This window comes from Pteropus medius, unplaced genomic scaffold (assembly GCF_902729225.1).
Source record: "Pteropus medius unplaced genomic scaffold, Ma_sr-lr_union100, whole genome shotgun sequence".
NCBI lineage: Eukaryota > Metazoa > Chordata > Mammalia > Chiroptera > Pteropodidae > Pteropus > Pteropus medius.
The window spans coordinates 1,227,109-1,236,986 of NW_024344433.1; the positions used below are offsets into that span (position 1 = coordinate 1,227,109).

Here is a 9,878-nt window from a genome sequence, read left to right on the forward strand (position 1 = left end):
CCCCACACACACACACTTAACTGTTTCTTTAGGGAGTTCTACATGTCCTTTTTTCAGACCAGATCCTGTAGTTGTCCCAGGGTCCCTTCCAGGGGTGGGAAGTCCCCATGCCTTACTGGCTGAGGTGAAGGGATGCTGACCTGCTGACAGGTACGCAACAGGACGCACAACAGGAGTGGTCTTAGATTCAGGGGACGGGGTCACCCATGCTGTTCCCATCTACGAGGGCTTTGCCATGCCGCATTCCATCATGCGGGTGGACATTGCCGGCCGCGACGTCTCCCGCTATCTCCGGCTGCTGCTGCGCAAGGAAGGCGTTGACTTTCACACCTCAGCTGAGTTTGAGGTTGTCCGAACCATCAAAGAGGTGACAAGGGCTGAAGGGCCCGGACATGACCTGGAGAGGGAGTGGAGGGTGGCAGGACCAAGGTGTGATTTCAAGCCCTGGGGGTGGGTGTCCAGGTCATGGCCTTCTGAGGGTGTGTCCCTGCCCCCCACAGCGGGCCTGCTACCTGTCCATCAACCCACAGAAGGATGAGGCTCTGGAGACAGAGAAGGTGCAGTATACTTTGCCGGATGGCAGCATACTCGACGTAAGTCACAGGCCTGGCCCTGGGTGGCAGTGGTGCCACCGGGACCTAGAGGAAGAGGAGGCCCATCTACCTCAATCCTGTGTTCCAAAGGTGGGGCCAGCACGATTCCGGGCCCCTGAGCTGCTGTTCCAGCCGGACCTGGTGGGGGACGAGAGTGAGGGGCTCCACGAGGTGCTGGCCTTTGCCATCCACAAGTCTGACCTGGACCTCCGCCGGACGCTGTTCGCCAACATTGTGCTTTCAGGCGGCTCCACGCTGTTCAAAGGTACCCTGGTTTAGAGGTGGTGGTGGGACTCTGGAGGCCAAGGGTAACTGGACCCTCACCTGCATCCTGCCACCCACAGCCTGGGACATGGCCTGATTCCTATTGGCTTTCTGGTGTTGAGTGAGCACTTTTTTAAATTAAATTTTATTTTATTTACTTTGTAAATAGGCGATAAGTTTACATGAGATCTGAAATGAAGTCTCCCTCCCAGTTGTCCTGGTCACCCTTTCCCTCCACACAGGAGTTGTTGGTTTTTCAGGCAGCTGTCAACCACCCCCTGCATGTAGATGCAAGTGTGCACCCCCACATGAACTGTAGCTTACTCCAGGTCCTGACCACATATGGCGCCATGTCTGAAAGGTCTTTCTCTACCTGTGTAAGTTCTTTTATATGGCTGTGTGATGTTTCACCGAACAGATGTGCCATTTAGCCATTGTCCTGATGGCCTTTGAAAGAGCTGCAGCCATTTCTAATCACAAAAACGCTCAGTGGGCACCATCCTGCTCTGTCACTTCACATTGTGAGAATACACTTCAAGGGTAGAGCAGCCAACTTGGGGCGCATGTGCCTTTGTTACTTGGTGCATCGTGCCAGAGCTTCCTTCCTGAGAGCCTATACCCCACCAGTTATGACATGAGTCCCCACACACCCACCTAATGCTGTGTGGCCTTGGCCCATCTGAAGGGCAAGGTGGTAGATGTTTTCCCCTGATTTGTCATTTGCCTTTGACTTTGCTTCTGGTGGTTTTTGGCTGCTAGAGCGGGCCAGCAGAGCCATGTGAGTTAGGGTTCCATCTCATGTCATCTCTCTTTGGAAGCTAGACCCCGCTGCGGGTACAGTACTGGGTCTTTCCGCCCTTGGGGTGGCTTGCCCCTACCCTTAATCCTGGCAAGAACCACTGAGAGGAGGGAGGCAGGTTAGGTACAGGGAAGCTAATGCTCAGGGGGCTAGATGTGGACCCCAGTTTCAGCCAGCCTTGTGTTCACAGGCTTTGGGGACCGATTACTAAGTGAAGTGAAGAAGCTTGCACCAAAGGATGTCAAAATCAAGGTGAGGTTGTGGGGAGTGCTGTGGGATGCGGGAGCTGGGCAGCTATGACCCTGGGCAGTGGTGGGGGGAGGGGCTTCTCACACCCTGCCCGGCCTGGCCTCTCCTCTCCGCCACGTGCTCCCACTGTGCCAGCAGGTGCTCTGGCTGTGTGGCCTCAGGCCTGCGGGACTCACCCCAGGGCTGGGAAGGGGGTGTCGTGGAGATAGACAGTGATATTGCTGCCTGTGCCCCCAGATCTCAGCCCCCCAGGAACGGCTGTACTCCACATGGATCGGGTAAGGTGGGGCCCACGGTTTGGGGGATGTCTTGCGCTAGAGGCTTTTCCCAGGGCTAGCCCATTCCAGGGGAGGTGGGTGGGCTTCCCACCAGATGATGGGAGCAGAGCTCTGAGCGCCTAGGGAGGCGGCTGGCTTGGTCCTCGGGTCCACAGGAGTGCCACCCCTCCATCCTCAGTGGCTCCATCCTGGCCTCACTGGACACTTTCAAGAAGATGTGGGTCTCCAAGAAGGAGTACGAGGAGGATGGCGCCCGTGCTATTCATCGTAAAACCTTCTAGCGCCCAAGGAGAAAGGCAGTGTGCTGGGCGAGTGAGAAGAAAGGGGCCAGAGCCCCAACCCTGTCTGGTCTGGGCCCACATACACCAGGCCCAGGGTTCCCTGTGTGCCCTGAACCCCGGGAAGGCGGTACAGCATCTTCCCTGCAGCCCTCCCCTTTGCACACACACGCACACACAGTAACGTTTAGCTGCATGGGTGGGGGTCTTGAGCTGGAACATAGAAATCGATGTGCCCAGCCATAGGTGGTTCTGGGTGTCCCTTTGGCAGGGCCAGTTAGGGCTACGGTTCCTGGCTCTGATCCTTGGGGCTGCTTCTTCCCCAGGCTCCAAGGCTTGACTCCTGAATGCCCCCGTTTCCTCTGACAGGGTCCCTCCCAGGACGAGGGCACCCGGGTGCCTGTGTAATTAGCCTTGGGGAGTGGGATAGAGGAGAAGGTGTCCAGCAGCTCCCCACTGGTGCATCCTTGCTTCTCATGCCATCTCATCTTCCTAACCCAACAGAGTAGCACAGAGGGCCAGCCACTCCTGGCATAACTGGCCTCCCACACTGTCCCCCTCATCTTCCTGAGTGGATGTCTTTGTGTAGGCTGAGTACTGAGCAGTCTGCTGTCCCCAGTGAGGGGGTCTGGCATAGGGTTGCACCCCCTGGAGCCAGAGCAGCAGATGCTTGGGGTTTGGACAGCCAGTCTGTTGCGCTGTCCCTTTCACAGTGCTTCACTGCCTTGCTTCTCCCCTGTCCTTTACCCTGGGCAAGCATTAGTGGTCTTCCCTTGTTGAGAGTCAGACCCAGAGGGGTGAGGGGAAAGATCTCCTGTCCCACCTCACCCACTGGGAGGGTCATTACCCTGGGCCAGGGCCCCTCCCCGTCCCAGGTATGTACAATAATTTAACACAGTTGCCTGAAGAAAACTTTTTTGTAAATCATTATAGTAATAATTATCGACAAGGTCCTGTGTGTGGCTCTGCTTTCTTGTGGTTCTTGTGCTGTTGTTTGCTTACCTGTCCCTGGGGATTTTGAGAGAAAGGACCAGCAAGAACGCAGCATGGTGCTGGCTATGAGAAGCCTGAGAGTTTCAATGGTTGGTGGGGCAACCGGGCACGGGAGGACCCAGGAGGCTGGGCTGTCACCCTGGTGGCAGAATTCCCCAGCCTCATTACCCACTTGCTGCAGTCCTCCAGGAGAAGCAGAGAACAAAGCAGGCTTCCTTTGCCTTGTTCCTGGGCCGGGCCCCTGGCAGGTGGAGATGGGGATTGGTGCCTTGGTGTCCTCACCTATTCTCTCTGAGCACATCTGCTGCCCTCCTCACACGGGGGCGCAGGCCAACAGTGATGCAAGCTGAGTTCAGACAAGTTGGGAAAGAGAATGATGGGGGAGATGGTGAAGGCTGTGTCGAGCTGGGCTCTGAAGGTAGAAGCTGAGGATAGAAAGAGTGGTGAAAGCAAAGGGAGCACTGAGAAATGAGAGTCTGGATTGTGTCTGCCTTTTGCTTCCCTCACCATGAGCCTGAACACCTACAGTATGTCCAAGAGGATGCCATGTATTTGGGACCAATGGTAAGCAAGACATCTTTGCTCCCCAAAACATACAGGTCAGAGGAAGATAAACAGACTGCTTTAGTAGAATTGTGGGGGCCCAGGGGAGGGGCATCTCACCCAGCAGGTGTGTTGGGCTAGCTTGCAGAGGTCTAGGAGGGTGTTCCAGGTAGAGATTAGAGCTCAAGGAGACATCTGTGACTGGTGGGGCAGGACAGGAGGCCCCAAGTGATGCCAAGTCATCAGGGAAGGGAAAGTGGTCTCAGGCTAGAATGCAAGATACCCCAAAAAAGGAGGTTGGGGCCAGTATGTGGGGGACTTGAGGGTTCTTAGCTGTGTCCTGGACCAACCATAGGAGGAGGAGGATCAAAGTTGTGTGTCAAAGGCAGTCGGAGTTGGTGGGGCTGAGGGAGCACCCAGAACTGAGATCGGGTAGGAGGGGAGATACTGAGTTAGGCCTGCCTTCACAGGGCATTTGGAGGGCTCATGATCACAGAGCAGCTAAGCTTGTACCTGCCCTCAAGGGGGAAACAATTTACAGAGAACCCTTGTTTGGGGTTCTCGTGCTGTTGTGTTGTAAACTGCATGTTCACATTGCTGCATTTGATTTGTCAATATTTTTAAGCGAAGTTTGTCTACGTTGATGAAGGCTATTGGCTATGAAATTCTGTTGTGATGGCATTTTCTGGCTGTGATTTCAGGTTGCTTTGCCCTCAAGAACCTCCCAACCATACGAGTTAAATCCCTCTTATTTTTAAAATCCTCCCTTTTCCTTACCCCCACATTCTGCCAGTTGTCTAGTTGTGCTGGTCCTTCTGTAATACCTTCCCTGCCCATCACTTCTTGTCCATGATGCCACTGCCACCCTGGCTCAGAACTACAGCTCTCCGTTCTCCTCTCCACCATGTCCATATGCTCTTGGATCTAAAGCCAGGTAGCCTTGATTCTGCTGCTTCCTAATCCAAATGTCATGCGGTCCTCCACTGCCTGCTGAAATCACCTTCATGAACTACACATTGCATTTAATGCAGGCCCTTTGGGATCCGTCCCTTGTTTTAGGCTTATCGTTAATACCCTGCCTTGTCTGCCAGCCTATACTCATGCTGTTCCTCTGCTGGAAATGACCTTTCCATGTCTGTCAAGATCCCATCCTTTAAGCCAAGTGTCCTCCACCCCCAGGCCGCAGACCATTACCAGTCTGTGGCCTATTAGGAACTGGGCCACACAGCAGGAGGTGAACGACAGGCGACAAAGTTTCATCTGGTTTCATCTGGATTCGCAGCCACTCCATGCACTAGCATCACTGCCTCAGCTCCACCTCAGATCATCAGGTGTTAAGTTTCTCACAGGAGCACCGGTCTCTGGTGCTGAAAAGGTTGGGGACCACTGTTTTAGGCCAAGCACAGTGCAGCATCCTCCCTACTCCCTCCCAGCAGGGACACTGTGGTAGAGCTCTGGCCCTGCCCAGCTTCTCACTGCTAGAGCAAAGCTATAGATGAGGAGGTAGGTGGTGAGGCTAGCCTGAAGCTTCAGTTGGGTTGAGAGTGGAGGTATGGACTCAGTCAATATACATTCAGATAGATACTGAAGTAAACATGCATGTGTGTGTAAGCGCCAGGGTCAGAGATACTTGTGCGTTTCCTAGCCTTGTAGGCTCAGAGGGCCTAGAGGCGCTGACACCCCAGTGGCAATGAGCACATGGTGTCCAGACCTTGGTTTCTAAATATCATTTTTTGATAAAAGGAATCAAAGCTCCTTGGAGAAATATCTGAAACAGAGTATAAAATGAGCCTGGAACGACATACTCAAAAATGGAGCTTGTCTGAAGGACAAAGGAGCCAACTCTAGGAGCCCCTAGAAGTCAAATCTGTAATGCATTGTAAGCCATAGAATAGTTGTCTACTCTGATAATAACTGAATAGATACACACGTGGAGAGGTGACAGTTCTTAGAGTAAAATTCCAATAAGTGCTGCTGTGAAGAAATTATCACACAATTAATGGCTTAAAGCAACATAAAATGTATTATAGTTGTACAGAAGTCTGACATGGGTTTTACTGGGCTGAAATCAAGGTGTCAGCAGGGCTGCATTGCTCTCTGGAGACTACAGGAGAGTGGTATTTCCTTTGCCCGCTTCCAGAGGCTGCTTGCATTTCTTGGCCTGTGGCCCCTTCCATCTTCAAACGAGTAGCACAGCATCTCTGACCATTTTTCCAGCTACATCCTCCTCTGACTTCTGCTGCCCTTGTGATTGTTAGGCCACCCAGATAACCAGGAGAATCTCTTTAAGGTCAGGTGACCGGCCACCTGCATTCCATCTGTTGCTGTGATCATCTTTTACTACAGCACCTAACATTGTTTCCAGGCATCAGGACATGCACATATTGAGGGGCCGTTAGACTCTGCCTACCATAGTCTGGAAATATACTGGAGATTTTTCTTTCTTTAGGGAAAAACTGGTTAAAATTTTTAAAAGACAGAGAAAACGGCAGAGTGGGCTTGGAGACAAAGAAGACAGATCAGTTACTGATATGGGGCATCATTTGAGGCAGGCAAAGTGTTTTCCTTCCAAAACGGAAGGGCCCTGAATGGCAGATAAATGCTCGGGCATTTTCTGGAAACAAATGAGACTAACTGACAGTAAGGAATCAACAGTTTTCGCTATACCTCAAGAGGAGACAGTGCAAGCCTGGGGCAAAGGGGCTTTTCTCTTAGACACTCTTATCAACAGTTCAAGTGAAAGATCTAGTTTGAATCAATTTTGTGAGACACTTAACTAAAGGACTCCTGTGGTTAATCCCAACACAAAATGGAAAGGTACTATTTCCATTTTACAGATCAGCATAGTTGTTGAGAACTTAATTTGTCCAAGGTGTTACAAATATAAAGGGGCTAAACTGGGCTGTTTATTAATCTCTCCAACTCTCTTTTTCTGATGCTGTTTTATTACAGTTCAAACACACACAAAAGCAGAAAGAACAATGACCCCTCACATGCCTGGCTACAAAGGACAAATCACATCCCAAACCACTCTCTTCCCCTTACCAGTTTTAGATGTAATCCCAGGCATATTTTACCCCTAAGTATCACAGTATGTATCTCAAAAAGCATAAACAATTCCATTAACACACCTAAAAATAAATACTTAAACATTAAATATCCAAAATTCAAATTACTCGAATTTTTCTTTACAGTTTTTTTTTTAATTAAGATCCGAGGTTCACACATTGCTCTTGCTTGCTATCTCCTTTACATCCATTTCATTCTATAGGTTCTCCCTCGCTTTTTTTCTCCTTCTAGTCATTGGTTTCTAGAATTGTCCCATATTCTGGATTTTGCTGATGGTATCCTCATGAACAGTGCTTTCAACTTGGGTCCCTCAAGACTTCCCCACAAAACTCCCACAAGTTCACTCTGTCTTTCTAACAATACTGAGGACGTATCATCTGCCAAGCTCTTTATACCTCACCATTGTATCTTTCTCGTAGATGTAACGTACCCTAAGAGAACATGTCCCCAGTGAGAAAGTTAAATGATGGAGCCAGTGTTATAAGCCCAGTCAGCCTAACTCCACAAAACATACTTTTTCTCCCCACATGCAGTAGTCCCAATCACAGTATTATGAGATTGTCCCTCTCAGTGTCCACAAGAGGACAGCAAGCTAATGCTAACAGCTAGCTATTCCTGATAACAGAATTATCCATCTCTCTCCAAAAACACAGGAAAGAAATGAGACCAGCCAACTATGGGAGAAAGAGCCAAAGCAATGGCTAGTCTTTACTGAAAGAAAGCTTTACAGCACATTTTGAATGACTTAGTAAAAGGGCTCAGTGGGCCAACTGGTGGGGTACCAGCTTGTAATGGGTTCCACAGTTAGGGCATCGCTGGGTCTCGCCTTTGTGCAGCCAGAACCAGATGATAGCACTGTTGTCCTCTTCACCTGAAGGGAAAAAGGTGGTTGAAGGCAAGCCACACTCCAAGAGGAGAATTTCAACATGAATCTCTTTTCCTGAGATATCTCTGAGACTAAGGTGTGGTTGACAGCTTAAGAGATTAGTTCAAGCTCTCCTCTCCATTTTTCAGATGAAGAAACTGAGGCCCTGAATTTACCTGTCAGTAAAGTGACCTCATATCAGAGTCAGTATAAATTCTAACAATTCCTCTGCCTGTGGAGAATCCCAAAGCAGGGTCATTCTAATACATAACTCTAGTGTCTAAGGTGTCTAACAAAGAGAAAGAACAAAAATAAATTTTTTTTTCGATGAATACTCCTTCATGTTGCATTTTCAATAACCCATGATGACCTATTCAGGCATAATGAGGCTTGAAAGGCCAGGACCCTTAAAACGAGACATCCTATACCATAGGGTATGTTAAACGAGAAAATAGTGATGAGGTACTTACAGATACAGCCCACTATTCGCTTGTTGGTGATGGAGGGGACCAAATTAGGGTCTTCCTTGGTGCCTGAGGCTGGCTTTGGGGCTAACATATTGTATGGGTCCTGAAAAAACAAGAATTGAGCTGTTATGCTGGATGACCACCCACCCTCCAGGGGCCGGCAGTACTGTTCCCACAGCCACGCTTCCTGGATCAAATGCTCCCAGACAGGAAACTGCTCTAGTCCCATCCAAGGCTCAGAGCTCCAAAGAACATACAGAAGGGAGTATCTCCTCACCAGGCCCTTCCGCGCGGCCATCATGACCTCCCGCTCCAGCCCCGTCGCCTGGTCATCGTCAGTAGGAACACCACCTAAAGGAACACACCTGAATTATGTCATCTGAAATTACCAAGACAGAAAACGTACACACATAAACTTCTGCATACAGATTAAGTGAGCTCACAAGCTTCTATAGGGTACTCACACCCACTGTCCCCTAAAGACCAGAGTCATGATCCCCAAAAGTAACAGCGCAGGGAGAATCTTCTCTTCAACCACCAATGCCAATTTTTCTACTCATTTTTTTTCCAAAAGCAGGTCAATCGGAGGCTTAGTGGGGCCATCCAACTCACAGTGCGAGTGAGTCTGAAGGGCGGCTTCGACCCTCCCCAACGCGCCTGCAGCACCTCCCCCACCCCCCACGCCCGCCCAAGGTCACCCGGGACCACCGTTTAGGATTCTTTCGCAGCCGGGTCAATTAGGTGGGCGACTATAGCGGCGACTGGGAATAACAGAGATGCCCGCGGAATCTGAGCCCCGCCCCGCCCCCCAGGCTGAAGGGCGATCATTGGGGCCCAGAAGAGCCGAACTGCCGGCTCCGCTATGCTGCGCTAGCACCGCCCCTCACCCCCAGAGAGCCACGGCGCCGGTCCCAGACGCGCCTAGTGGGTCAAGTACCTGTAGATGCCATGGAGCGCACCGCGGCCACCGCATTGACACCGCGGGCCCTCAGGGCCTGCGCGGCTAGAGCTCCAGTTCCACGAAGTAACCTTGAAGCCATCACGCCCGGTGCAAGAGCAGCACTTCCGGAACAGGCTCCAAAGACGGGCGGGACTTCCGGGCGGGGCTCCTTTCTCCTCGGCGTCAGTCTTCCGCTTCCGTCCGGCCCTGCCTCCACCCCCACGCGTGACTCGGTCCTGGACTGAAAAGAATGCGCATGCCCAGCGCTGCCAGGCTCTCCGCTGCGCAGCCGTGAAGGCGTGGATGGGTCGCGGTCGCAACTCTGGCTGATGGGCTTTGCTCTTCGTTAACGCTCGGTTTGGGGCAGCGCGCCGTGCTCCCGCGGGGCTACGTGGACTGCGAGGGCCACAGCACTGTTTCTGTGCGTGCTGCCCCACAGCTGTGCTCGCGAAACGTGGAGGCCGCTGAGGGAAGTCGTTAGGACCCCAAGTAATTTAAATTTAGGAGGGGCTCCTAAAGGCCCCTGTATTCACTGTTATG

The 9,878-nt window shown here is 51.4% G+C and overlaps 2 protein-coding genes across 4 annotated transcripts; one reads left to right on the plus strand and one right to left on the minus strand.

Annotated features, from left to right (window-relative positions):
- The first annotated feature begins 23 nt into the window (after nucleotides 1-23).
- Nucleotides 24-3,412, plus strand: ACTR1B (actin related protein 1B). 3 transcript variants are annotated; one of them, XM_039872503.1, is made up of 6 exons: nucleotides 29-367; nucleotides 531-593; nucleotides 684-858; nucleotides 1,847-1,908; nucleotides 2,143-2,183; nucleotides 2,362-3,412. In XM_039872503.1, the coding sequence occupies exons 1-6, from the start codon at nucleotides 236-238 to the stop codon at nucleotides 2,462-2,464; spliced, it is 576 nt and encodes a 191-aa protein (XP_039728437.1). In that variant the 5' UTR covers nucleotides 29-235; the 3' UTR covers nucleotides 2,465-3,412. The 3 variants fall into 3 exon arrangements, with proteins under 3 accessions (XP_039728438.1, XP_039728437.1, XP_039728436.1); XM_039872502.1 differs by having other exon boundaries at nucleotides 38-367; nucleotides 501-593; XM_039872504.1 differs by lacking the exon at nucleotides 2,362-3,412 and having other exon boundaries at nucleotides 24-367; nucleotides 501-593; nucleotides 2,044-2,164.
- Nucleotides 3,413-7,741: 4,329 nt separating this feature from the next.
- Nucleotides 7,742-9,493, minus strand: COX5B (cytochrome c oxidase subunit 5B). The gene is made up of 4 exons (XM_039872505.1): nucleotides 9,336-9,493; nucleotides 8,676-8,749; nucleotides 8,402-8,501; nucleotides 7,742-7,937 (listed from the first exon to the last, which is right to left on the minus strand). The coding sequence occupies exons 1-4, from the start codon at nucleotides 9,436-9,438 to the stop codon at nucleotides 7,825-7,827; spliced, it is 390 nt and encodes a 129-aa protein (XP_039728439.1). The 5' UTR covers nucleotides 9,439-9,493; the 3' UTR covers nucleotides 7,742-7,824.
- Between the last annotated feature and the right edge of the window lie 385 nt (nucleotides 9,494-9,878).

Excerpts from the sequence above, each read along its gene's own strand:
- ACTR1B (XM_039872502.1), top strand. The coding sequence starts at position 236 with ATGCCGCATTCCATCATGCGGGTGGACATTGCCGGCCGCGACGTCTCC. Across the intron at positions 594-683 it reads CGGATGGCAGCATACTCGAC|GTGGGGCCAGCACGATTCCG; the intron begins GTAAGTCACAGG and ends TGTGTTCCAAAG. Across the intron at positions 1,909-2,142 it reads CAAAGGATGTCAAAATCAAG|ATCTCAGCCCCCCAGGAACG; the intron begins GTGAGGTTGTGG and ends CTGTGCCCCCAG.
- COX5B (XM_039872505.1), bottom strand. The coding sequence starts at position 9,438 with ATGGCTTCAAGGTTACTTCGTGGAACTGGAGCTCTAGCCGCGCAGGCC. Across the intron at positions 8,750-9,335 it reads GCGCTCCATGGCATCTACAG|GTGGTGTTCCTACTGACGAT; the intron begins GTACTTGACCCA and ends GTGTTCCTTTAG. Across the intron at positions 8,502-8,675 it reads TGGCCGCGCGGAAGGGCCTG|GACCCATACAATATGTTAGC; the intron begins GTGAGGAGATAC and ends TTGTTTTTTCAG.